The sequence below is a fragment of the Cyprinodon tularosa genome, unplaced genomic scaffold, assembly GCF_016077235.1.
Source record: "Cyprinodon tularosa strain WSP-4 unplaced genomic scaffold, ASM1607723v1 ctg386, whole genome shotgun sequence".
Lineage (NCBI taxonomy): Eukaryota > Metazoa > Chordata > Actinopteri > Cyprinodontiformes > Cyprinodontidae > Cyprinodon > Cyprinodon tularosa.
Window position 1 is genome coordinate 81,472 of NW_024039103.1, and position 26,756 is coordinate 108,227.

The 26,756-nt window shown below is 37.5% G+C and overlaps 1 protein-coding gene across 3 annotated transcripts; it reads right to left on the bottom strand.

Moving 5' to 3' along the window:
* On the bottom strand, positions 1 to 26,756 carry LOC119791300 (disintegrin and metalloproteinase domain-containing protein 11-like). 3 transcript variants are annotated; one of them, XM_038297329.1, is made up of 25 exons: positions 26,254 to 26,756; positions 25,585 to 25,751; positions 18,870 to 18,946; positions 18,479 to 18,545; positions 15,068 to 15,150; positions 14,891 to 14,954; positions 12,531 to 12,591; positions 12,059 to 12,240; positions 11,657 to 11,728; positions 11,366 to 11,532; positions 11,187 to 11,271; positions 8,138 to 8,228; positions 7,894 to 7,945; positions 7,416 to 7,515; positions 7,250 to 7,321; positions 7,067 to 7,159; positions 5,041 to 5,121; positions 4,905 to 4,955; positions 4,404 to 4,467; positions 4,206 to 4,311; positions 3,979 to 4,098; positions 3,704 to 3,872; positions 2,862 to 2,973; positions 529 to 2,145; positions 1 to 211 (listed from the first exon to the last, which is right to left on the bottom strand). In XM_038297329.1, exons 1-24 carry the CDS (start codon positions 26,312 to 26,314, stop codon positions 2,051 to 2,053), a joined length of 2,292 nt encoding a protein of 763 aa, XP_038153257.1. In that variant the 5' UTR covers positions 26,315 to 26,756; the 3' UTR covers positions 1 to 211; positions 529 to 2,050. The 3 variants fall into 3 exon arrangements, with proteins under 3 accessions (XP_038153257.1, XP_038153259.1, XP_038153258.1); XM_038297330.1 differs by lacking the exons at positions 1 to 211; positions 529 to 2,145 and adding an exon at positions 2,161 to 2,531; XM_038297331.1 differs by lacking the exons at positions 18,479 to 18,545; positions 18,870 to 18,946; positions 25,585 to 25,751; positions 26,254 to 26,756 and adding exons at positions 15,292 to 15,396; positions 15,530 to 15,808.

The window sequence follows — 26,756 nt, forward strand, 5'->3', positions numbered from 1 at the left end:
TCCCCAAAGGGAACAAATGAAAGGGACAGATAGGAGTTTGGGGGAAGTGATTATCTAAGGAGATTTGGAGAGATCTTGGGGTTGAAATGGAAGACTTGTGTTTTCTTTTCTTATTCCCCTCTATTTGAACGTGGAAACGACACGAGGAGGAAGACAAGCGTGGACAAGACAGAGACAGAGGGACAGAGTGTGATCTTATCCTCCTCCAGATCTGAAACAGAAGAAGAGAAAGGGAAAAAAAACAGCTGTGAGAAGATAAAAACAGATGGAGAGCAAAATAACATGAACATACAAATTCATCTTTATAGTCAAGCATAGTGGCAAGATTAAGGGACAAGCATTAGTAGTTCAAATCAAATTAGTAGTAAATCAATCCAATAACAGTGATTAAAAATGCATAGAAATAACTATGAAACTTAAGGTAAAAATGAACTTTTAGGTGTTTTAAAAGGATTTATTTTAAGCTAAAAGAGGTAATTCTGTAATATTTTCAGAGTATCACGTGGTCACGCCACTGCAAGACTGTACCTTCCTCTTCGAATGTTTCTGCATCATTGAAGCACATCAAGAAAGGAGACAAATGTTAAAACAGGTTAAACCAGCCAGACCAGAAAAAACAATCGAACATAAAGGTATTTACAGATACTTTTAGATTATTAAAACATTGCTTAAAATGGGACCAAACGAAAAAACATGAAGACCAGCTGTACAAGTAAAAGATCAAATATTCATCTTAAAAGATCTCACTCTGCAAAAATCAGACTAAAACTTCAACTGGTTTATATTGTGTCAGCAACGCTGGAAAACACTTTTAGATTTAAGCACAAAGCATAAATCAGACAATGATTTGTTAGTCTAATTTAATCTGACAGTTTTGCCAAATTGATATACTGTCAGATTAAAGTCATAAAAGCACTGAGCACCATAGAAATGGTTCATAAATCTGACCAATAGGAGGAAACTTGCTCACGCACACATGCACAGACACCTAAATGTACAATGCCGGCCACATTTGACTAAGAAAAATCAGGTTATGAAATACTTGAAATACTTCATAATTATTTTAATAGGATATGACTGGACATTCTAAAAGATGTATACTTTACATTTTCTAAATTGACCAAGTATATATTAACTATTTAGAGGTTAGACCTTTACAGAATTTGGAAAAAGCCATTATAGTAGATAAAGAAAAAATATTCAGTTAAGGCTTTTTAGTGCATCTTTACCAGAGATGTTATTAAATGTGACCAGCACTGTCCCATTGGCCCTAAAAGGACTGACATGCAGTTATTCATAACTTTTAAATAGACAAGTTAATTAGCCAGTAGAACCAGTCCTTTTAGGTCAGAACTTCCATAGCGACCAATAGCAAGCATGCAAAGGCGATGTTGCACTTCTGTTAGAGGATTTAGGGTAAGGATGAGGCCTACTGAGGAAAATAAACAACAGAGGCTTCAGAAAGGTAATGAAAGTAGAAGAGGAAAAAGACTGCTTTGGTTAAGCCGACATGTTTAATACTGTGCAAAAGTCTTGAATCATCCCTAATTTCTTTTTTTTTTAATCTTCATTTCTTTTGTTTTCCCTTCAAATTTGCTTCAAGTGAACTAATAATTAAGAGCATGCTTGAAGATTAAAAGAAAGTCTTACTCCATGGAAGTAAAGTTTTAATGAATTTGGGATATTTTAAAACTTTTGCAAGGTAATGTCAGGCAAAAAAAAAAGAAAACTGAACCAAAAGTAAAGGGAACTTCCAGATGTGGCACCAGTGGTGTAAAAGAGATTGATTCTAACAGATCCTGGCAGAGAAATTTTTTACTTCTTTTCTGTCATTACTGCAAGGGACTTCGCTAGAAAGAGGATTAAGGGGTGAATTGATCTTAAACCCTAAAGCATTCAAGCAGTGAAAGCATCTTAAAGTTTACTCCCCATTTCCCCTCCCAGTTACAGTGCAATGAGTTGCACCTATTTCAGACTGGTGATAGTGGGAGGGGCGGATGGGGGTTCTTAAGGTAGAAGCAGACAGGAACACAAAGGCATGCCAGAACTCTTACTTAAATCCCCATCCTGTTCCCCCTAGGACTATAGCTGCCAGGAGAATAGCACCTGCGATGGACCCTATTATGATATTGGTGCCACTGGGACCTGCACAGAGGAAGGAGGGGAGGAGGAAGGGTGCGGAGGAAGAGGAGGGGCAGAAACAAAACAACACCACTAAAAAACACACGTCATAAGACAGCATCAACACGGTACGTCAACGACATCAACTAGAGAAAGAGAGAGGCAGATGGTGGGATACCTGCAGACAGAGAGAGAGAGATGATGGGAGGGGGTGCATCCCGTTGGGTGGCAGATGAGCAACGTAAGGCAGGTCAAAGGGGACAACAGGTACACAAAGAAAAGGGAGAGAGAATTGCATTACTTTCTTATCATTTCCCTCTCTTCTGCTCTCTCAGCTGGACACCCTCTTTCTCAGGGTGGCTGTTTTGGCCCTAAAAGAGCAGCTGCTTAAATTCTCTCTCATTGGCAGACTGCAAGAAAGTAAGAGACACTTAAAAAAATGCAGTGCCCAAAAAACAACAACAAAAACACCTATTAGTCACAAACACATTTTCACAAAAAGCAGTTTGTCAGCACATATGCTCAACACACACCTACGATGTTACAACAGTAAGACTCAGCAGGGAAGAAAATACCACATGGTTTAAGGTGACAGCTGAGTGAGGTGGCCTACTTCGTGTTTCGGCACAGATAGAAGGCACACGGATGATGCAAAGAGACTCGGGTGTGGGGGGGGCGGTTTACTGTGAGAGGTAGAAAGAGATGGAGAAAGAGATGGAGGGAAAATTTTGGGTTCTGACCTTTTTTCTCCGGGCCGGTTGGGACTGTGGGCTCAGGGATGGGATCGAAAACACTGCAGTCCTTTCCTGTGTAGTCCCTGTCGCAGATACACTTCACCTCATTGCTGCAGGTCTGCAGGTAAGAAGCAGAACGAGGAAAAAAATAAGAAAAACATGGTACGAAACAAAAAACCCAAACTTTTTTGAATGCCTTTTTTTCTTCTTTAAATGAAAGTATTTAAAAACTGGATTTTGTCTTTCCTCAGGTTATTTTATTCTTATATAAAATTTGTTTTATAATCAAAAATTTTAAATATGGAAGATGTATGATAGCATATAAACTTCACAGCCTTGAATTAGACCTTCAAGTTAGTAGTTTTAGTTTTCAACACTAGATGAGTTTCATAAACTTTTAACTACAAGCGAGCAAGAAAACAGTCAAACTATACTGAGCAACCAAAAATCTAAGCCTTAAATTAGAACAACATGGAAAATAAAGAACCTTAAACAAGCTATTGGGTTTATAATAAAAAATAAAAGATATATTTAAAGTTTTTGTTTTAAAGAAAACAGATTCCTCAAACCAGAACCTTGCTGCTAAAATAATCTGTCCCTTTAAAACCCCATATTTAAACTGAACATTTTTCTTGTGAATTAAAAGAGATCAATTATTTGTAAAATATTGAAATATGTACGTCTTTTTATTTATTCTCCCAAGAATATGCTATTTTGGTTAAAAACGTTGAAATAAATGAAAGAAATCCCTACAGAACTGCCATAATTTCTGTTTATTCTAATTTATTTTAAGGTTTATTTAGATTTTTTTGCAACTCAAATTGAAATCATTTTGTTAATATTTGTACCCCATGGTCGGAGCAAATGTGTCCAAATTTCGATCCTGAACAGACGCTGAGGTTAAAGGCTGAGACAGGGAGGCAGCGTCTCTCCAAACACATCATGTTGGGACCGCAGGGCGTGCCATCCTCGACGTAGCCCATGTCTGAGCCGTCCTCTAGCAAAGCATGGCCGCCTCTGAGTGGAGCATCCAAAAGTGCCGCATGAGTGAGAGAATAGAGAAGCAAAATATCACTGACGGTAAACTACCTTCCTGCAGATGTTCTGTATGCAAGCGTCTTACCTGCAGTCCAGGTACTTGTTCTGATGATAGAGGGTGAAGCTGGTCACCTCACCTTGCAGGTCACCAAATTTTGGCTTTGTTGTGACATTTGCACAGAAAAGGAAGCCACATAGTACATCCCTTAGGCGAGGAGATTGGAGAAATAAATATGAGCATCTGATCTGGTTACAAACAGCAAGCTGTGTTTTGGATTTGCAGCTCAGGACACTGCTACTGGTTTAACTCACGGCTTGTTGCACTGAAGCCAGCCTTTCCCTCCAGGCCCAAGACCACAGTTTCCCTTCTCGGTCCCTTCAGCATTCAGCTTCTCATAACAGAACCTGTCTGCTGAATCTGCACCGATCAGAGATAAGAAAGGTAGTAGTCAATATATGTTACATTTCTGCATGACAAATGGAAGTGATTGTTCTTTTTTAAATACACACTATAACCCCAGAGTCCTTTGCATTGTCCATCACGAGTCCTGCAGCGTCCGCCATAACAGCGCCCCTATGGAGGTCAAACAGTGCAGGTAAAGCATGAGGCCCGCATTAACAAGGAGCTTAAAAACAACAGGGTTTCTGTCAGATCGACCCGTAGGACCAGCATACCTATGGTCCACGCATGCGTAAGACGTCAGATTTGCATTTATCCCTTTAGTTTTGAACGAAAAATAAACTTTAAACTACCTCAACGGGCGTGTATCCCTTTAGTCATGTACAAAAAAAAAAGATCTCAGGTCAGATCTCCACATGCTTCAAAAAACACCAAAAAGTAAGTAATTAAATTGTGTTTTTGTACATGACTAAAGGGATCCACGCCAATTGAGGTAGTTTAAAGTTTATTTTTTGTAAATGCCAGGGATAAACAGGTATTGACTATGGGGATGCTGGTATGATCGGGTTTGCTCATCTGACAGAACAACACTGGCATGATCCAAGTCTTACCTGGCTGCTATCACACATGTATCCATCCAGTTTGTGGACATTATGAGGGCACTGACAAAGAACAAAATGCCACAAATTACAAAAACTCCAACAGGTCGTGTCATTTTTATTTGAGGTTCTCCACAGTAATGTTCACCTGGCTGGAGTCTCCTGTGCAGGTTTCAGAAATATCACAGTCGTTCACGGCCTCTCGACAAACAACACCTCTCAGCTGATACTGGGAAGCAAAACAAAAGGGACTGAAGGTTAATGAAGGGAGTGCATGATTATCATAAAGGTTGCTGAAAATGTGACTGGAAGAAACAGATGTTGTCAAGACTTTTTTTTCTGTTAATTACAGTTATTTTTTGCTTGTTGCTCAAACACAATAACTGGAATATTAAAATCAAATGATAAAAAAATAAGCTTAATACCTCTTAATCAGACCAATGAACCTCACTACAATGCATATTCCAGTGTACTGAGATGTACAGGATCAATCCATAGAAAATTATCATTATCTTGCTAAAACTAGTAAAATTTTAAGCTTTTTCAAATCTCGATTTTTTTACGTCTAGCAAAAAAAACAAAACAAGCTGTATTCAGCTGAATACCAGATATGATTTAAAAATTGACCTAAAAGGTCATTGATCATCAAGAATCAATCTTTTTATTTCGTGCAATCAGTTTTACGGTGATTATGTTGGTGTATTAGGCTCTCCAGGTTTCCTCCTACAGTATATCTGTTCAATGCTTCACCCGACCCAAAAATCGCTTCATTATTCTTTAATAATATATATAAATCTACCACTAGGGGGCATGGCAGAATGTATTTTAGGAAAGTAGCAGCTAATTCTGCAGCACTGTGACTGAAAGAAGGTACTTAGCATTATCTGAGGTCTGTTTAGGAAGACTTTTTATAAGACCAGTAATTTAAATGCACATATTTTGGATATTTTTAATTAATTGGATATGAGAGAACTGAGAAATAGAATTCATTCTATGAAACCTGTATCTGGTTTGTGCCTATCAGGTCAGGCAAAAACAGATTTTTTTTATTGTCAGCTATGGTAAAGATGTGCATATTCTCTCTAGGTAAACTCCTTAAATTTTATAGAAGCATAACTGCAGACTGCATCCCTTTAACAGAAAAACAGACAGAGATCCTAAAATGCTGCTGCTGCTTGCACTCTCTGTGGATCATCCAGTCCTAAATCCTCAGCTCTGCAGTCATCTCTCCTGCCTAACAAACATGTTTCCAAAATTATTTAGGTATTAAAATAGGGATTGCAATTTAAAAAAGAGGTTATTTCTCTTTTAGTAAATAATTTGGAAATTTTTAAAAATCAAAATCCAGATTATTGAAGTACTAATTTTCAGTTTTCTGCTGTAGAGTTTACCAGATTTGTTTTGAGTGCTTCTAAACGGTTCATTGTGATGACGCACAGTCCACAGCAATAGTGCCTTTTGAAAAGGTAAAAGCACACAGCATTAAAGATATTTCACCATGCTTTGATATAGGTATGATTTGCTTTCCACATATTTTTGCTTTATTTTGCATCAAACTGTTTACTAATGTTTGTGGCAGGAAAATCTCAAACCTCATCCAAAGTACTGATCCAGTTAAAAGTGACATTTTCATGTTTTGGATGTTTTTTTTCAATGCATTAATAAAAAATATTACATTGGGAAGTAGGTGGTTTCTTAGATTTGTTATGGAGAAAAGGTGGTTGCTGCAGTTCTCAAATAGTGAGTTAATAATATTTATTTTACTTTTATTCCATTATTTTAACTGGGCCAATTCACAAGATTATTCATCGTAGGTAAATGTCCATCCTTGACCACTGGCCAAAATGAATGTAAAACTTTTTCATTATGACATGTTTGTTCTCTAGGAAATTGGAAAAACATGAATAGTTATTTAATTTTTTCCAAAATCAGTTTTTTTCCCTCAGCAGACAAATTTGATTAAATAAAAAATGCTTTTACAGGAATATTTATTTTAGGCATTTGTATACCTATACCAAAAAAGTATTGTGTATATAAACGCTTTGTATGACGGATTCATCAGAAAAATGTGGCATGAGAAAAAAAAAAAAATTATAAATCTTTTTACCCACACATTTTCTCCTTAGACAACAAAGTCTTGGAAACACGGCTGTTTGCATTCTTGCCCAACTTACTTTACAGCCACTGCAGCAGAGTCCATTACTGCACATGGCATCATGGGTAAGGGTACACTTTTTGCAGCAGGATCCCCCCCTGCGGGCGCACTCCTGCAGACGAAGCCCGGAAAAGATCAGCTTTACAAACGCTACAACATTCCCAGCTTGATATCAGAACATGAGGTGATGCCTGCTACTCACCACCTGAGATCCACAGTCACACTCTTCTCCTGGCTCCACAAAGCCGTTTCCGCACTCAGGAGGATCCAACAGCTAAAATAATAATAAAAAAATAAAATACATAATATGATCTATTAAATATAATATAATATTTAACAGTTGAGAAAGAGGCCCTTATTGCTGTCACCTTATTGGGTTTGTTAAAGAGGCAGCTGCCACCCCCCTTGAGCAAGAACTGGATGTACTCGTCAACACTACAGCGAGAAAACTTTCTGGGCAGATAATATCTGTGATCACAAACATAAATACGCACACGCAGACACATGAAGATTAAGATATGCACTCAAAATCAAACAGTACAATGCTTTTTGGCCAGTCAGGAATGCCAGATCCACCGTGGGTGTGTGTTCCATCACTTAGCAATCTAACACAAACGTTCCCATCTGCAGTAAGAGTATATCTCAAATAATTGTATTCTTTATTGTCCCATCTGTCTGAAGGAGCTCAGTCCAAAGACAATTTGTCATTCTTAACACATGAATCTGGAGTCTCCTCTTTTAGCAACATGTATTCAAGCTTGTTCACAATTAAATACGTTAACGGGTTTCAGCATGAAGAAAGAAGATAACACACACATAGAAACTGCTTTTAAACAGGGATTTTACCCAGTGTCTTCCATTATGCATCCTACCCAGGCATCTGGGCATCTGCACTCACCTGCAAAAAAAAAAAAAATTAGTAAAAGAAAAACTTCCATTCTTTTTATGAGTAACATAAAAAAATTAAAGAAAGGAATTCAAAAAATATATAAATATAATGAATTCCTAGACATTTAGGTCACAATTCCACAATTTTTTTGAGTTCCAAATAATAAAAGAATAATGCTATGAAACAGAAATGTTGACTTACTTGCTGAGGTCCGCGCGTTGTTCCATCTCATCCCAATGTTCTGGCCAAGGCTTTGACACAAAGTGATGGCCATTGCCCCGACACTACCATACTGAAATTTAAACAAAAAGAAACGTAAAGCAAGAAATGGATATTGCTTTGATACAATCCTACTGATAAATATTATACATTAAAATTTTTGGTGGTACTAAAATCCTTTTAATGAAACTGATATTTTCTGACACTAATTAAGAGATTTAACCACTTTTATCTGAAAGATATAAGTGGTTAAATCTGTTAGTAGTTTAGTAGTTTTCATACACGCCTTCCACTGGGATGGCTTGGACAAAATCACGGGGTTGTCACCACCTTCTGGTGAACAAGACCCTTAACCTCAAATGGCTCCCTATGTGCTACTCATGGAGGCAGCACATTGCAGCACAAAGCAGCCGATGAATTTCTCCACTGTGGGGCTATAAAGGGATCTTTCCTTCCCTAAATAGCTAACAGTGACTTTATAGTATGACGACAAAAAAGGAAAGAGAGTTGCAATTCAAAAATCAGAGCTTTGATATGAACAGTTGATTTATCCTCATTTTTAAGCATGTAAATATAAATACATTTTAAGTCCTTCTCAACTGACAAACGATCTGATTCGGAGTCCAGGCTTTAGCTGCCTTTGCGTCACGGCGTCATAATCAGAGACATTTGCATAGTGTCTGCAGAGGAACTATTTTGAGGGGCTTTGAACAGAGAACAGACGACTTGCATGCCATCGAGCCTGTTTGGACAAATCTAAGCAGAACAGGCCTTTTCAGGAGCTTGGACCTAACAAGATGGGTAATAAAACAGTAGATCAGGAACAGGGAAACAAGAAAGGTGTCTCTTAAAAGACAGCATCTAGTAGTGATTTTGTTTCACACTAAGAAATCTAAACTGAGAAGCAAAACGCAGCTCACTGCCACATATAAAAAAAATAATTAAAACTGAATCACAAGAGGGTCAAGAATCGTTCTGTTTAGCAGGATACATCGTCACTGTGGCAGATTAGTGACTCTTAAGACATTAACAGTATATGCATGTTGTGTGTGTCCAGGGCTGGGAAATATATCAACATTTCGATCATATCAAGATTTCACAATGGATTTAAGATAAGACTATACAATTTTTTAACAAGATGTTCTATTTTGTGTTGATATTATACATTTAATTATTATTTTTTTCAGCCATTGTTTTCTTTTTGTCTACTCTTTGTTAAATGAGCCAATGAGACATTTTTGAAAATATTGTGACCCAGATGTTTTTCTATAATTACTTGATGAGAAGAAAAAACACTTTAAGATAAATATCTTAAAATGTCACTTCGCTTAAAAATATGGAAATATGATTTTTGATTTATATTGCAGAGCCCTATGGTTGTATAATTATATATGGTTTAAGCAGTGTTAGATTATCTCCAGCCATTATGCATATTGCTGTGGATGGTGGACTTAAAGAAAATGGTGACGTCTTCAGAGCATGAACTGACATAAATCCAGTGGCGGTTCTAGACCAAATGTACCAGAGGGCCAGGAGGGGGCCAGTGTTGTTTTCAAGGGGGCACAGAAAAGCGTGAAATAAAAAACACGGTAAGGGATTCAAATAAATTAAGAGGGTTGCATAAAGTAAATTTTCAATTCAATTAGGTTTAATTAAAACTCTATTTCTTATTAGGTCAATATACATTCAGGATTTCGGGATTTTACATATTTTTCCCATAATTTAAGTTCAAATTACCGTTTTTTTTAAATAAAATCTGAATTAGAACTGAAGAAAAGCCGACAAATTCACCTGTAAAAAGTAGAGCATTAAAAAAAAAACATTTTGTAGATAAAATCTGGGATCCTATCTCAATACCACAAAAGCCTTATTATTACCTTATTGTTTTTGAATTATTAGTAAAACAGAATTTGTAGAGAAAAAAAAAGTAACAAAGTATTATGTCATCAGTGCAGGGGCCAGAACATGGGCCAGGACATGAGCTACAGGGGCACTGGCCCCCGTTGACCCCCGTCTAGAACCGCCCATGCATAAATCTGTTTACAATCCTGTTTGAATTTCTCATCTAATTAGCTGCCGCTTTTAACCCCCAATCATTAAACGTATAAATGCTGTATTTTTGCTTTTATTACGCTAAATGCATAAATTAGCACTAAATGAACTCAGAACACTTTAGATTGCCTGAACAGGCATTTTTCTCTTACTGCTATGAGATTATATTTTCTCTTACTGTTTCCATTTAGTGTCATTTTGACTGCAAAGATATCAATGGGATAAACTGCGCTTTGGGTGGATATGAATGCATCAGGTTTTTTATTATTTTTGGGGTGACTGGGGCCGGATTTTCCTTATATCCATGCAAACATTTTACTGCTCCTATACAGATATCATGAAAAAAATGTAAATTGAATTACAACATGAGAATAATAACATTAACCGTTTATAGTACATGGCCTTACTTATACTGATATTAGTGACAGAATGAGGCTTTTAGTAATAGTGAGAAAATATCACCTGTGTTTAAGTTTTGAGTTTGATAATATGACAATGTTTATGTCTGCTGATCACATCTGGTGCAAAAACTATTTTCAGATTAAAAAAAGAATAAGTTAACTCTATCAGGACAGACTCTTGGTATGTATAGGTTTATTTGAAAATTAAAATATGTTTTTTTTAACTCGTGGTATGTGACTTGGCTTCTTTGCCTTTATATAATATTACCAGCTATTTATAAAACACGGACAACAAAATCGTAAATAAATAAAACAAATCATTGCAAGTCTTCTTGACATACTTGATCTAAAGAGTTTGATTAATATTTAAAGGAAAATCTTAACTTTAAACGTGAATTGAATGACGTGCTGCAGACCCACACAAAATAATGTAGAAACAGCTAATTAGAATGATTAGAATATTAATGATTCCAAATTACATTTTTAAATCTAATCTTAGATTTATTTATTTTTTTTTTAACTGCGGAGTCTTAAAATCTGCTTTTTCTAAATCATTAATAGCCTAATGCCAAATATACCTCATTAATTCCTCCTCCTTTTGTTGGAGAACACACCCCTCCTGTGTAGGCGGTCCCACTGCGGCTACTGTGAAATGTACGTCCTCTGAAAAGTACAGAAACAACTTTTTGAGAAAAAAATCTTTGCTCGAACCAATAAGTAAAATTCTTTAGGTTATAAATTAGTCCAATTTTCATACGAGAAAAGCTGAACAACGTCACTCTGCTCCCTGATGCTGTCCTTCCTGTACTTCATGAAGTTCTGCAGCGTAATCAGCGGGTCCTCCATCACCGGCATCAGGTTTTCTGAGGTCCAGGTTTCCATGGCTACCAAAACAATCCTGGTGTTCAGCTGCTCCTGAAAGATCTGAAGATAGTGATCGGCTTAATCATTTGTGGCCGTGGAGAGATGAACCTTCTCCAAAAGAGAAGATACATCCTGACAGGTGGTGTTTGTGGAGTTAAGGAGTAGGAGGATTGACGGTCCTCACCGTGTCTGCTGTGTTGACTACAGCTTTGGCAAAGTTTTTGGTTTGGCTGCTCGAGCGACGCAGCTGCACAAACTGAAGAGAGAGAAAAGATCCACAGATGGCTTAAGAAATTGATCTGTGATGCAAACACGCAGCCCAAAAGAATGGGAAATGGCACAGATCATCAGTGACAAAAAAAATAATCCCAATTTCATAAATGTAGACAGTGTTTATTTACCGTTAGCATCTTTAAAGGGTTTATTTAAGCTATAGATGAATTAGCATGCATCACACTCATTAAACAGGGTGAACCAAGATGCTTGATTTAGATATTAATTGTCTTTACATATCAGATAAGCGACAATAAGGAAAAAAAGAATAAGACAACACTTATGCAGCGCCATGATCGTCCCTTTAACTCACCAAATCGTAATCATTTACCACCATCAGCTCAATGTATTTGGTCTCCATCTGAACAGAGGGCCTGCGGGCAAACCTTTTGGATCTCCTCAGCCCCCCAGTCACCTGCTGATCCTGATTGAGGTCTGGTTTGCTGTCGTCTTCAACACTTTCACTGCTGTCCTTCTCATTATTCTCTTTACACTCTGGAAAAACCCAGAATCAGAGCTGTAGGCAGTCATTTTTTACGGTTATTACAAGCCCTGTTGTCCACATTGATCTATTAAGGGTACAAACATAATGTTTAATAATATCTGACTTATTTTTATTTTTTGAAGGAATATAATAAAACAATTTGGCCCCTTTTTATCATTTTTTTTATTTATTTGGTAAAGACAAGAGAAGAGCCATTCAGCGGCAAAAGGTTAGGGTAAAGGTAAGAGTCTTAAAAGCTAAAAGACTTTAACCCCCAGAGAGGCACATTGGTGTTGCTCACCTAGACAGTGCTGGGAAAGTCTGATATCAGGCATCCTGCGGATTAAATGAGCTCCATCCTCCTAAAGAAGAACAGTTACATATTAGAGACAGATACCTCAATCATTTCCAGTTTAGAGTTAAAAGACTCTTACCTAAAACACAACTCAAAACTTTCCTTTAAGAAGGGTCAGGTAGGGAAGGGAAAAGCAGCCAGACTTTAACAAAAGGGAATCTCTGCTTTTTATCTATTTAAATTTCTCTTCCACATCGCTGAGATTTAAACAATCTTCATCTAAAAAAGAGTTTAGATCGTGCATTTGCTTTTGTTGAGCTAAAAAGCCTGCCGTGCAAATGTTAAGATATGCAAACCGTTTTACTTAAGTCCATTAAAATGAGCAGTTGGCGTGTTCAACAAGCAGTTAAAGCATTATGAGCATTCTTATCTATATCTATCTATAGTGGACCTTACAGGTAACCAAACTCTTAAGTTTAAGATAAATAATGAAAATGAATAGTTTTAAATATAACAAATGAAATTTTAAACACTAGAAAGTTGTCTTTGTCTGTTGATTATATAAACTATGACCGTACTTTCTGTTTTGTTGAATGGAGGGAGAAAAAAATCTCTTTTGCAAAAAGGAATGCACAATTTCCAACCCCTTCATGTCTCTTTGCAGGCTCTTTTAACATACTAGTTTTTTTTTAAATAAACCTGCCACAATATTTATTTCCATTTTTTCCCCACTGATTTAATTGTATAAAGATTGGCTGCTGTCCCTCTGCATTAATTTGTGCCACCCTGCTTAAACATATTTTATTTATTAAAATAATTCTTTATGGAAGTAAATCTGTGTCGCTGGGATTTGAATTAACAATGGCACTGAAATTTAAATGTATGTTTGTACTTACTGTTTCAGTGTTAAAATATATTCAGAACACATTTTTGACCTAAAAAAAAATCATTGTCATTATTTCTACACAGTTGAAATTTTATTAGTTATTTTCTCTTCAAGCTAAAAATTCACATTACTATTTCAAAGTGATTACATTTTCAATACTTAATTTTCAGTTTAATTTTTGAGAGTTAAAAAAAATCTTAATATAAAAAAATTCAAACTTTCAAAATTCAAACTCAATATTTTCAGCCTCCTGAGATTCAACTGGCTCTATTTCACTGGATACGTAACGTAACGGGATTGGCTGGGTGTTGGACGCCACAATCCATTGCTAATGTCCGTGACCTGAAGTAACCCCTCCCTTTTTACACTGAATTTAGACGCCGAATGTAAGACAGTGAAATAGAACCAGTTGAATCTCAGGAGGCTGAAAATATTGAGTTTGAATTTTGAAAGGTTGAATTTTCTTATATGCAGATTTTTTTAACACTCAAAAATTAAACTGAAAAATACGTATTGACAATGTAATCACTTTGAAATAGTAATGTGAATTTTTAGCTCGAACAGAAAATAACAAATTAAATTCAACTTTGTAGAAATAATGACAATGAACTTCTTTTTAGATCAAAAATATTTTCTGAAAATATTTTACCACTGAAACAGTAAGTACAAACATACAACATTTAAATTTCAGTAGCATTTTTAATTCAAATCCCAGCGACACAGATTTACTTCCATAATTCTTCTATTGTCATTTCTGACCGTGCAGATATTTATTTACATGTGCAATGAATCTCATTACATCCTATAGCATTGTACCTGTCCCATCATTTTTTGCAATAATGAGCACAGAGATATTTTTGCGAGTGAGTTTGCACCTGACTTTCAAAAGTACTGAAAAGATGCAAAAACTGCAAAAGTTGAGTTTTAATTTGAGAAAATATAGAATTTGTATGTGCAAAATAATAGATTTGCATATCCCTCCCCCACAAATGTAATCAGTTTAGTAAATAGAATATGATCTGTATATTTATGGAGGCACACAAGCAAAAAAAGGTTTGCATGCACTGTTTGCACACCTTTTTTGAAAATGTACTTTAAATATGCTGACATGTTAACACCTGTTTTTAGAACGCACAAACTTGCTGAAGATCATGCCTTATGTCCAAAATACTATGTGGTTCTTTTCAACACATGGTCTGTAATACAGTCATTTCTAAAGCTCAGAATGCAAACCAGCAATAGTGAGGTTGCAAGATCCAATGACAACTCTAACCTGCAAAATATTTTTTGTGCTGCAATAAATGAAGCAGTGAAAAAAAATTTTTTCTAAGCAACAGATATAATTAAAATACAATATAATCTAAAAGCCTTTAACTGTTCATTTTAAAAATTTGGGAACCACTGGTTTATAGATGAATAGACTTTATCTTTATTGATCCCTGTTGAATTTTGTCTAGTATACCTTTAGGTAAAAGTTTACCTCATTGCTTGCATTGTGAACAGGCTCAATTCCATAAGAGTAGAAACCATCAGAGAACATGCCACTGCAAAGCAACAGCATGATGAATTAGTGGATGCAGGAAGGGAAATAATGAAAAGCAGAAGAAAAAAATGCAGAGGGAAGCAAGATTTGGACAAATGAAACAATGGTGCTCACCACAGGCCGTGACACGTAGAGACAGCTGCCCAGGAGTCTGGTAAACCTCTTAGCCTTCCCTGGTAGTAGCAGTGCTCTCCTCCCTGCAATAACAAAAGAAATACTTCAACAAATACCTGTGTTGACAGACCCTGGGCTTTACATAGCTGCTTTTACACTTCGTTAGACACCACCACTCTTCATGTCCCCCCACCATCACAGTTACAACGCAGTTGGTGACCTACTTGAGTTTACTCCGCACTCTTGAGCTCCATTCACAATAAGGGTGGAGGTGGAGGCAAAGCACGCTCAAGGATCTCTTCAATAAATCAACACTCATGTCGCCAGCACTGTTTTGATTTAAGAATGAAGTGTAGAGTAAGTAGGCTGAAACTCAAGGACGCTACTATCTGCTCACGCTTTCTTGGCAAGACTGCAGCTATGGGGACGAAGTAGCAGGAAAGGAGAGAAATGTTGCTTCACCCGAACCAAACTGAGCTCAGCGGGGTGAGTCTCAACCTCACAGCGGCTCGGACTGAAAGGAAGGCACAGGTTGGCGTGCCCTGAAAGCATGGCGCCTGGCACGTCCAGCCCGCAGCAGCATCGACACGTGAGGCCTACATCCAGCTGAGCAACAATCTGGTCTGACTGTAGGTCTCCGCTCCCAGCACTGCATGCCTCTACCTCCCTCCCACCACCCAGAGCTACACCGACTGCCTGCAAATACACATCTACATGGTCACACTGCCAAATACATCATGCTTTTGTTTGAACTGGCATTTTCCTCCTTTCTCTCGTCTTTCTCCACATCCTCTTGCTATAGCTCTGCTCTTCCCTCCCTCCTTGTCTTCTTTCATTCTCTTGGCTGCCAAGAACTTAATGATGCTGCTGAGCTAACTGGTTGCTGTGGCAACAAGCCTGTGATTGGTCAGAGGGACTGAAGGAGAGTTTGGAGCGACTGTGGGTGGGTACATGTAGTGCTGAAAGGGTGGATGGGTAGGTGGGTGCTTGAGGGGCAGTAAGAGGTACAATTGTCAAAAAAAAAAAGTTGCAAATATAAATGTCCACCATCCCTCCTTGCCAGAAGAATAAAGCCATATTGCATCTTCCAACACTATGGTGAAGTTTTCAGCAGTGTAACCCTGCTATGTGTAGGTATGTAACACTAAGTCTTTTTGTCCTGAGCGTCTTAGAAAGGCCACAGCAGACTGACAGATACGCTCCCATATGTGCAGACCAGTAACATTCCGGATCCTGTTGTTGCATAGCAGTCTACTTTAAAGCAGAAAGCACATAATGCACGTTCTATAAATAGACAAACCAACTGGAAGGCATCAAACAGCACAATGGTAAATCTAAAAATTCACATTAAAAGAGAAATCCAAGCAACAAGCATCACTGATTTTAAATTTAGAATAATTACATATTTATAGATCAATTTTTCCATAGCAACATTGAATAAGACTGGAAAAATGACACTTATTTGATTTTCTGTGAGAAAAAGTACGTACATGTGACAAATTAACCTGTGTTTAATTTAAAAAGCTGTTTTATTGTTTTGGAAGCTATAGAATGCATATTAACCTGGCCATTTGTGGAGGAACTACTCCACCACTAAATCTAACAATTTATTGTGTCACCTTTAGTGTCAACTAGCGATGTCCAGATACAACCTTTTCATTTTTTATATACGATACTGATATCGCAGCTTTGAGAACTGACTGATACCGATACTGACCCGATTAGATCTCAGCATGAGTCATACATACATTTATTAATTATTTTATAGTGTGGAATGACAGAAAAATTAAATTTTCAAAAACAAAGAACTATAATTAACATCAGATATGAGAAAAACTGATTTCCTATTCACCAAAGAGTTACATAAACTTAAAAAAAAAAGCCAGGACGTTCTGTGTGTTTTCTAATATAGTAGATTTATGAGGCAGGAATCATATATTCCAATATTCACTTTTTGGCAGATATCAGACTGATTTACAATATTAGAACTGAATTGGGAAAGCACTTGTGTCAACAACTGCAAGCAAGTTTAATGGTGACTGTTGAGTTTTATACATGACTGTGGAGAAGCTTTGATCCATTGTTCTTTGCAGAATTGTTCAAGTTCAGCCCAACTGGAAAATTTCTGAAAGGTTTGCTAATAATCAGGCGACTGCTTCTCAATCAGATAAAGTCTGGATTTGACTAGGCCACTTTAAAATCTACATTTATTGTCTTAAAATGAGGCTGTGGTGTGCTTTGGACTTCTGTCTAGCTGCATAAGTGAAGCATAGCTTAATGCGTAACTCATCCTGATTCAAAGGCATAAACTCACCCCAAGACACATTTTGACAGATGCAACCCTGATGGTTAGGGTGAAATGAGAGAATAAACAGTGGGAGGTTGGGGATGGTATCAAAACGACTCCAGGGCCAATTAGACCGATAAGCTTCAGCCTTATGCATCCTCTTAATGGAGAAGTTAAAGACAGCAAAATTATATTTAAACAAGCCAATTTGTCAGCGTTTCTCAGAGCACTCCTCAATCCATTATGTGAAAATTAAAAGAGTTTGGCACAACTTCAGACTTACTGAAAGAGGAATGTCAACCCAACTGAGCAGTTGAGAGAATACTATCCATAGAAGCACTCAATAAGCCGACAGCAACTCTGGATGAGCTGCAGTTGATGCAAAGCTCAAGTAGAAGAACCTGGGCTCAAGAAGGACTATTGACGGGATAACTAAAGGTCATGCCCTCAACAGATCTGTCCACCCTGCTAACATTTAAAACATCTTAGTTGGTTAGGTGGCATATAAACTTAAAACATGTGGGCCTTTGTGCAACACAATATTTGTTTATGCAGCAAATAGACAAATTAAATAAAAATAGGACACTAGTGACCTGTCCAAATAGATTCTGGAGTGGCTGGTGATCTTCTAGCAGGACAACAGACCTTAGCATACAAGGAGAGCTACAACAGCATACCTTAGATATTTGTCTATTAGAATGGTCAGATCCAAGTAGAGACAGAAATCTGCCAAGCAATCTGTGGCAACAGCCAACAGCTGCTGTGCAGAAAAGAAATAAATGTGCAGAAATTATATAAATGTGCAAAGTTGGTAGTGACACAGCCCAAAATGCATTGCAGCGAAAGTGCTTTAACAAAATAACAACTTAGAAGGGAAGAATACTGACAAAAAAACTCTACAGCACCCTGGACAGGATCAGTTCAGTTTCCTAAAACCTTGTAATTGACATCCAGGGAAACAAAACTAGAGATTTCCTCTTTAATAAAGAGATGTTTTAGAAAAGAACAGTGCAGCAACTCTGATAAAACAAAGAAATTTTATATCATAAGCTAGAGGAAAACACCAATTTTAACAGTGATGTCTGCACAGACTCAAAAAAATAAAATAAAAAATTAACTCTTACCATAGACTGCAAGGGTTTGCCATTGTAGTTAAAGTGCCTCTCCACATAATCTGAAGACAGCAGGTGACTGAAGGCAGAGGAGAGATAAACATTATTATCTGTAGCAAGATCAGAAAAATGTAATCTGGGATATTTTACACCAAAGGTTCTCCCTTCAAATGTATTCCACACAGGATTACTAGACCTATTAGCATGTTTTGCTATTAAAATGAGTGTGTGTGCCTGTAAGAGTGCCACATTGGTATTCCCCATCTTGTCGTGTAACATAATAGAGGCGCTAAGTGCATTTGTGCATGAGCAGAGAAAATGCTAATGAGAACAGATGCAGCAGATCATGAGTGCTCACTAATACGAGGAAAGATGGAATAAAAACGGATCTGATGATACTAACTGGTTTAGTTCTAGGTCAAGAGTGAAGGTGTGTCCGAAGGCTTCGACTTGAAAACAGCTCAGGGCCAGGTGGACAGGCTGAGGACAGAATCAGATAAATATAACTCAGACAGATGGCGATAAAAAACATTGCGGTCAAGTGTGTCACTTAGTTAAAGCTATACTTATTATGTCATGAATAATTCAACAGGATCAATACGCCTTAAAAGCATCTCAGGTGCTGATAAATCACAAAGACTGATAAAGGACTTATTGATTGACATAGGCTGTTTGATATTTGCTGCAGCTTTGTGAGGTGAATGATAGAGGGGGCTTGACAGAAGGGAAGGAAGTGAGGAAGACAGAACTACATGTTGATTGTCTATAATCAGTCAAGCTGTGCCGATGTCCCCAGTGGATGGCTGCCAGCTTCCTGGAAGTGAGGAGACAGTAGGGCCGAAATAGACAGAGAGAGATCTACTACCGACTAAGCAGCTCTGACTGTGCCAACCTGGCTTTGATTTCTGTCTAGAGGAACAGGGTCCCAGTGAATCATTGTGCTTTTACGATGAAATGCATCACTGTCCGCAAATCATTCCCTTCAGTGAGTACATATTTCTCACCACTGTCTTGGAGAGCCTGAAGTATTGCACACGTTCTGTTATCATCACGATAGAGTAACATTGCTCCACGCTCTCATCTAGAGTGAATCTCTGACAGTGTTGTCTGACAGGACAGTTCAATCATTTCGCCCATTTTTGGTCATCACTTTATTGCTTTTATCGGAAAAACACGATTTATAAGTGGATGAAGTGTTTTCCTGTCCAAGCATTGCTAGGGCATCTAATCATAATAAATGTTATAAAAAGGTATGGATCAATTACAAAAGATTTTGGGGTTTTGTTTTGTCAGTCTTTATGTGAAAACAGTTTAAATGCTGGCAATTAGCTGATCTCTTCTGGATCTGAGAACTCTGCATACCCAAATTAAAATACTGCCGTTTGTCTATTTAAAATTAGAAAAAGATGAAACTTTTTTCATATTCAATGGGACAAATTTCCTGCACAATTCAAATGTAAAAACAAACAAATATAAGAGGGAATAAACACACAGTGACCACACCCTTAAAACTTATACAGGAGCCGCCTCCACCTCCTGAGGAGACTCAGATCTTTTGGAGTGTGCAGGCCAAGGGCGCAGTTTTGATCTCAACTTTGGTAGGGACACTATTGGTCTTAAGTTGAATTCTTCTGATGTCATTGGTCCTACTCATTATGCATGCTCCTACTTTTTTTAATGCTTGATGTGAGCATCAGGGCGCATTTCATTTAAAGAGAAAACAGCATTTTTTGCTACATTTATACAAACTTTATAAGCACTACACACACAATATGCTGTTTATCAATGTTTGAAGCATCAGTGGCTCAGAATAATGTAAAATTGGGACAACTTAACACTTTGAAAAGGGTTACATTTGAACTTACCAGTGAAGGCAAATACGTGCCTTTTTAACCAAAAATAGACTAAATATGTCTGTTGTTTATGTATTTATCGGGTGTTTTCTTTTGAAGAAATAGAATTGTGCAGCGGCAAACAGAGGTAATACCCACTCTTATTTTTATTTTTTTATCTGATATGCTGATATTCTCTGTATTGTAAAACAAAGCAAAATAACATATTCAAGGGACTGCAAATAGATGTATTGTATTTACGTGGACGCGGGAACTATAAGAGGAACTGACACTGAGAATTTAAAATATTAACTTCAATATACAAGTTGCGAGAAAAGAAGCCCCTGCTGCAACAACACTGTATTGTAAATTATAAACATGTTATTCACATGGAATTATTGGTAGGGACAAGTAGGTCGGGCCAAAAGTTTGATAGGGACATATCCCTATGGTCCCTATGCAAACCGACGCCCATGGTGCTTAAAACGTTCTATGACTCTGTGGGGCTATCAGCCCTCCTCCACGCTGTTTTCTGCTGGGCTCCTGGCAACCGGGGGGAGAAAGAAAGAACTGAACAAACAGGTGAGAAAGGCTGTTTCTGTCCAAGGCGGCACTCTGGACTCAGTGGAGGAAGTGGCTCAGAGGAGGATGCTGCCCAAGCTTACATCCATCATGGACATCACCTTCCACCCTCTGCACCAGGCTGTAGAGGAGCTGAGCAGCTCCTTTAGTGAAAAACTTTTAAACCCTGTTTGTAGACAGGAGCGCTACCGCAGGTCATTCATCCCTGCTGCCACCAGACTCTAAAATGCTACACTATAACGGCAATAACCTGAGCAATGTATAATGTCCAATTTACCATTTGATACCATGTGCAATAACTGTCTCTATGTATTTGATACCCATTGCAATAACTATACATATAAATATCCATCTATATAAATACCCATATAAACTCCCCATGCAATGACACTGTATAGTGATCCTACTATTAAAAAAAACACTTTCTATACTGTACATATCCCATGCAGCTTTTTCCTCCTGTGGTACCTTCTTCTTCTTTGACTATTTGAATTAATGTAACAAGTAAATGTCTCCACTGTGAGATCAATAAAGTCAATCAATCAATCTATACTTTGTTTTGATTTAATCTCAATGTTAAGTCTTATTTATTTTTGGTTTATCAGCATCTTTACCAAGCAAGAGTTAAACAAATCTTACATACTGTGAGGACATATCTTGTCCAAATGCTTCTACAGGTGACATAACATCCTTTCTATCAAATTCAGCTCTGGACTTGCACTTCCAGAGCTCTATATTTTCTCCCATAAAGTTTTGCATTTGTGGAAACAGATGTCCTTATTTGACTTTAAGTGATACTTAAAAAAATAATGTATTATCTCAGAGACAACTGATGGGTTTTTACCTACTTTGGTAACAAAAAAGCAGCTTTTCATCAGATGGACCAAAGCACTATGCTGCTGCCACCTAGATTCACAAAGCATGATGCTATTTTGCCGGAGGTCAGGCCCATAGGAACTCTCTGTCCCCCCAAAAACCATCCCCTTTAAACATGTTTAAGATTCAGACATTCATTTTTTTTACCCTAAACTTCAAGGTTATTTGATCAGACAACAAAACACTTTCCTACAAGGTTTTGCCATATTTATGGTGGCCTGGATGTTTTCTTTGGAAGTAAATGGTGAAAGGTGAGAGCAGCAGAGGGTGCCAAAAAACCTTTTTTGCTGCATGTGCGATAGGTGGGTTTAGAAAAGAGAGAGGATGACACGTGACCCAGCAGTAAGACTGGGGTCAGAAAAGCTAACAAGCAGATAAAGGAACGAGACGTTAGCACATGCAGAAAACGCAATATAAAAAACAACCATCTCATTTTTTGTCATATAAGGTAAATCTTACTTAGGTATTATGTTAAAATAATTTTAAAATGCATAAGGATTTTTGCAACAATGTGATACACATCTTGGCTGCCATCGGTGGCAGTTGTGCAATTTAAGTTAATTTCATGGATTTAATTTACAAAGATATAAATGTGAAACTAATTCCACTATGTGTTAAAAATGTATACAGTATGTGTTGAGAGAAAAACACCATGTGTTTGTTAACTTAGATGGTCTCAGCATACAGCTTATCTTTTACATAATTTGAATATTAGAAAATATGTAGGCTACTAATTTCAAGCATGTCCAAGTATTGCTCACTTTATGCAGATCTCGTTTTGCAAGAGGTACTGCATCAATGCAAACACATCCCATAACCTCTTATACAAAAGATATGCCAGATAAACGTGCAAATATGAGCTAACTTCAAGCTTGCTCACATCTTTCTTAAATCCCCGGTTAAGACAGTGATATGCCACACAGCTAAAATGACCTGTGGAGTAGCACTACGCCTAAAATCTTGTCTGAAGTTTTCCCACACTCAATTAGAGATTATTCATTAAAGCAATCCTGTCATTGGCCGAGAGACTCCTTGAACATCCATCCATCCATTTTCTTACACGCTTATCCCAAGTGGAGTCACGAGAGGTGCTGGTCAAGCCTTCTACGGGCGAGAGGCAGGGTACACCCTGGACAGGTCGCCAGTCCATCGCAGGGCAACAGACACATATACAACCATTCACACACACACTCACACCTAAGGGGACTTTAGAAAAGCCAATTAACCTAACAGTCATGTTTTTGGACTGTGGGAGGAAGCCAGAGTACCCGGAGAAAACCCACACACGCTCAGGGAGAACATGCAAACTCCATGCAGAAAGACCCCAGGGCGGGAAACGAACCCAGAACCTTCTTGCTGCAAGGCAGCAGTGCTACACACTGCTCCACTGAGCACTCCTTGAACATAAATGAGAAATCATATTTTGTTATTCTTCTGTTTGGTAATGATTTTGTAATCTTGATTAAACTAGTGACCCCTGCAGCTAGCTGGTAGCAAAAACCATACATCTTCACCCCATCACTCCAGCTTGCCGCTTTACATGTCAGCCAATTGGGGATCATAACTACCTTACTTATCCAGTCAGGGGCATGAAAGAGGCCATTTGACTTCTGTTTCCCATCACTGCATCAACTCTTTCAATATAAATAAGAGAAAAACAAAAAGTTGCCTTTATCTCCCCTTGAAGTGTGAAAGGGTTTCTACTGAACTGTTAAGGAAACCCATTTCCTTTCTCTCCCAAGACCTTTAGCTTTTCTGCTTTGCTGGGTCTAGTATCTCACATCCTCTTTTTGACATAAAATACTCCACATATATATTCAGTGGAGGTTTGTGTCGGTCCGTTTGAAGCCCATTTAGGTAAATTAATTCCAACACCATTTGAGCAGGTACTGGTAATTTTGGTAGCACCTCGTCCTGTTAGAAATGAAATCAAGATCTCAGTAAAGTTTTTCATCATAAAGGGTTCTAAGATTTATTGGAACCCAGCTCTTGCTGAGAACTTAAACTGTACCTTAAGTCACTTTGATTCTGTGTATCTACATTCATCCTTCAGGTCTCAGACTATGATTTCAAATAAAGAAGAATACTTTAACCTGTCAAATAGGACTTTAAATGAATGAGCGTGAACAAGCATCCCAGTCCCCTTTTTCTCCATATTGATTGCTTGTGCACCAAGCTCTTTCACAGATTTTTACCACTTATATGTTGACAATATGATTGGAAGAAGTACCTTTATAAACAAACAGCTTTTTTTTGCTTTTTCAGAAGTAACTAAACTTATTAAACTAATATTAAACTTACTAAAACTATTTCCTGTCAGTGATATTCCCCAAAATATGACCACCAAAAGTCTGTATCAAAAAATATGTTAATTGTTTTATGCAGCATTATTATCTTCAAAGAAACGAACTGTTACATTTTAATTACCTTTGAGCTATATTAATTGAAATTAAGAAATATAAAATGCGGAAATATGTAGAAAAAAAATACTGTGTGGGTTATTTTTTAGTTTGATTTACTGAAATAAACTTTCAAAGATATGATTTGCCCAGAGGACACCTCAATTTACCATATTTTTCTAAAAAAATGTATATTCTGAAAGTGTTTAGTGTAACTATATGTAGCTTATAGAGAAAATCTGCATAGTTTAGGTAATGATGAACAACTCATACCTTTGGAAAGATTTTAACACGTCTAAGCAATGTGTTTATGTCACTGAATTGTTCTCATTGTTGTTCAGTAATAGAATAACTGAGGTAGAAATAAAATAGCCAAACTATTATACCAGTACTTAGTTGATTTCCTCAATGCCATATTCCTTCAAGATAATCATCTTAGAAAATGGAAAGTTTATATAAATATAACCAGCTTATATTTGACATCACAAAAAACAGAAAAGGGTTCAGATCCTCTTCAAACACTGCTACGTCTAAATATATCAGTGCGCAATCATCTTCAATGTTCCCAAACATAAAACGCAGCATTTCCTGGAAACTATTTACCCGTTGTTTTGAACTGGGATTATTTTTGTTAACCGCATGTTTTCATTTATTAGTGCTGTCGAGGAACTGTGACTTTTTTTTTTTTGTGGCTCTTTCTATGTTGGATAGAAAAAATCTGAAAATCATTGCAAAACATTAACAAAATAGGGACTGTTTGAATCCTCCTAGACCATGCAGCACTTCTCAACAGGAGTGTTTCATATTTGATGAGGGCATATTTCCACACACCACTGAATAATAAAAAAGGCAGGGAGGGGCTCAGCAAGGTAATGAACGTGACGTCTGAATATTTAATTAAGGGTCATATGGAGACCCTTAGACATAGATATATGTCTATATATATATATATATATATATATATATATATATATATATATATATATATATATATATATATATATATATATATATATATATATATATATATATATATATATATATATGTCTATATATATATATATATATATATATATATATATATATATAGACATATATATATATATATATATATATATATATATATATATATATGTCTATATATATATATATATATATATATATATATCCCATATATAGTCTGTCTTCATTCAGTTCAAGAGAGTTTCTGTTATAGATGGTGTGTAGCAACAGAGTTAAAACTGAAAAAAAGTGAATCCAGTACATTCAGTCCATCTGGGATGCTTTTGTTTTAATGAGATCCAGTTCTAATTTAGTAGGAAGCTTCCATGTCAAGCATACTTGGGTATCCCTGGTTTCTAAATTAACCCTGCAGGCTGAGAAACGGCAGAACGAATATAGAAGACGATGAATCTGAGAGGTGACTTACCAAGCTGCCCCCACTGCTATTCTTTACCCTGGTATCCAAGAAGCCATGAGCCATTTCCTCCTCTGACTTGATCTGCTGCACCAGGCGTTTGGGATAGGTGATCTCAGTGTCCCCATTATCCTGCTGGCCTGAGGGGGCAAACCAGTCCCACAAACCTCCACCTGCACCTGGACAAGAACATCAGATCCCAAAAACATGTCCTGATGTTCCTAATAAGCATAAAGCATATTCTTTATAAGTGATGACCTAATTTAGCACACTGTGTGCTTAATGGCTGCTATTTTAAGACATTTATAGGATACAAAAAGTGTTTTCATGGATGTGGATAATGCAACTCATTGGTGAGGGCGACTCTCATAAAAACATAGGGCCTGTTTGAATGTAAAAGATGGTTATCAGACAGCAAATAATTTGTGCTTTCATATTATAAGTGTACTAAACAACTTGAGGTGATGTGTTTTATAGCAGGTGGAGAAATATGTTGATGCAGCAAATCTAGGGGGTGGTCAGAGAGCTATTTCAGCAACAGTAAAATCCCGGGCTAGAAAAGAAAGTCATGCTCAATGGCAAAAAAAAAAAAATATATATATATATATATATATGCAAAGGTAATGCAAAGGGTGCTCCCCCTCTCAACCCCCCCTCCCATCTCACCTCCCTCTCGCTTACCTGCCACCGCAAGCCTCTCGCCCACTGCACCAAAGACCATGAAGCACCACACCACCAGCATGATCTTCACATATTCCCTCTGATTACCGCATTGAGAACCCCGCCAAACTTCAACAACCCTCCGGCAGGTGGAGAGGAGGACAAAGATCCAAAAACGCACAGCAGAGATGATGGCGAGGATCCAAAGTTAATCTGCTAAACATCTGATGATGCGCGTCCTCTCATCTCTCCCTCCTCTCTACCTCTCGCCCTCTCAGCTCCGACCAGCGCCGCAACGGAAAGTCAGAATTTGCATATCAAAAAGAAGAACCATGAATCGATCCGGACCTACAGACTGATCGGTGATGGGATCGGCGAGGAAGGAGAGAGCGCGCATCGCGGACGCATCGCTCCGCAGCGCTGCAAGGATGCGTAGTAGGCTCTGGGTGTAAGGCAGGAGCTGTGTATGTGTGTGTGCGGTATGCGGAAACGGAGGGATGGGAAAGCGAGCGGGTCTGCGGCGA

Excerpts from the sequence above, each read along its gene's own strand:
- LOC119791300 (XM_038297329.1), bottom strand. The coding sequence starts at position 26,314 with ATGCTGGTGGTGTGGTGCTTCATGGTCTTTGGTGCAGTGGGCGAGAGG. Across the intron at positions 14,955-15,067 it reads TCTACGTGTCACGGCCTGTG|TGGCATGTTCTCTGATGGTT; the intron begins GTGAGCACCATT and ends GTTGCTTTGCAG. Across the intron at positions 2,146-2,861 it reads AACCGGCCCGGAGAAAAAAG|GTCCCAGTGGCACCAATATC; the intron begins GTCAGAACCCAA and ends TCCTCTGTGCAG.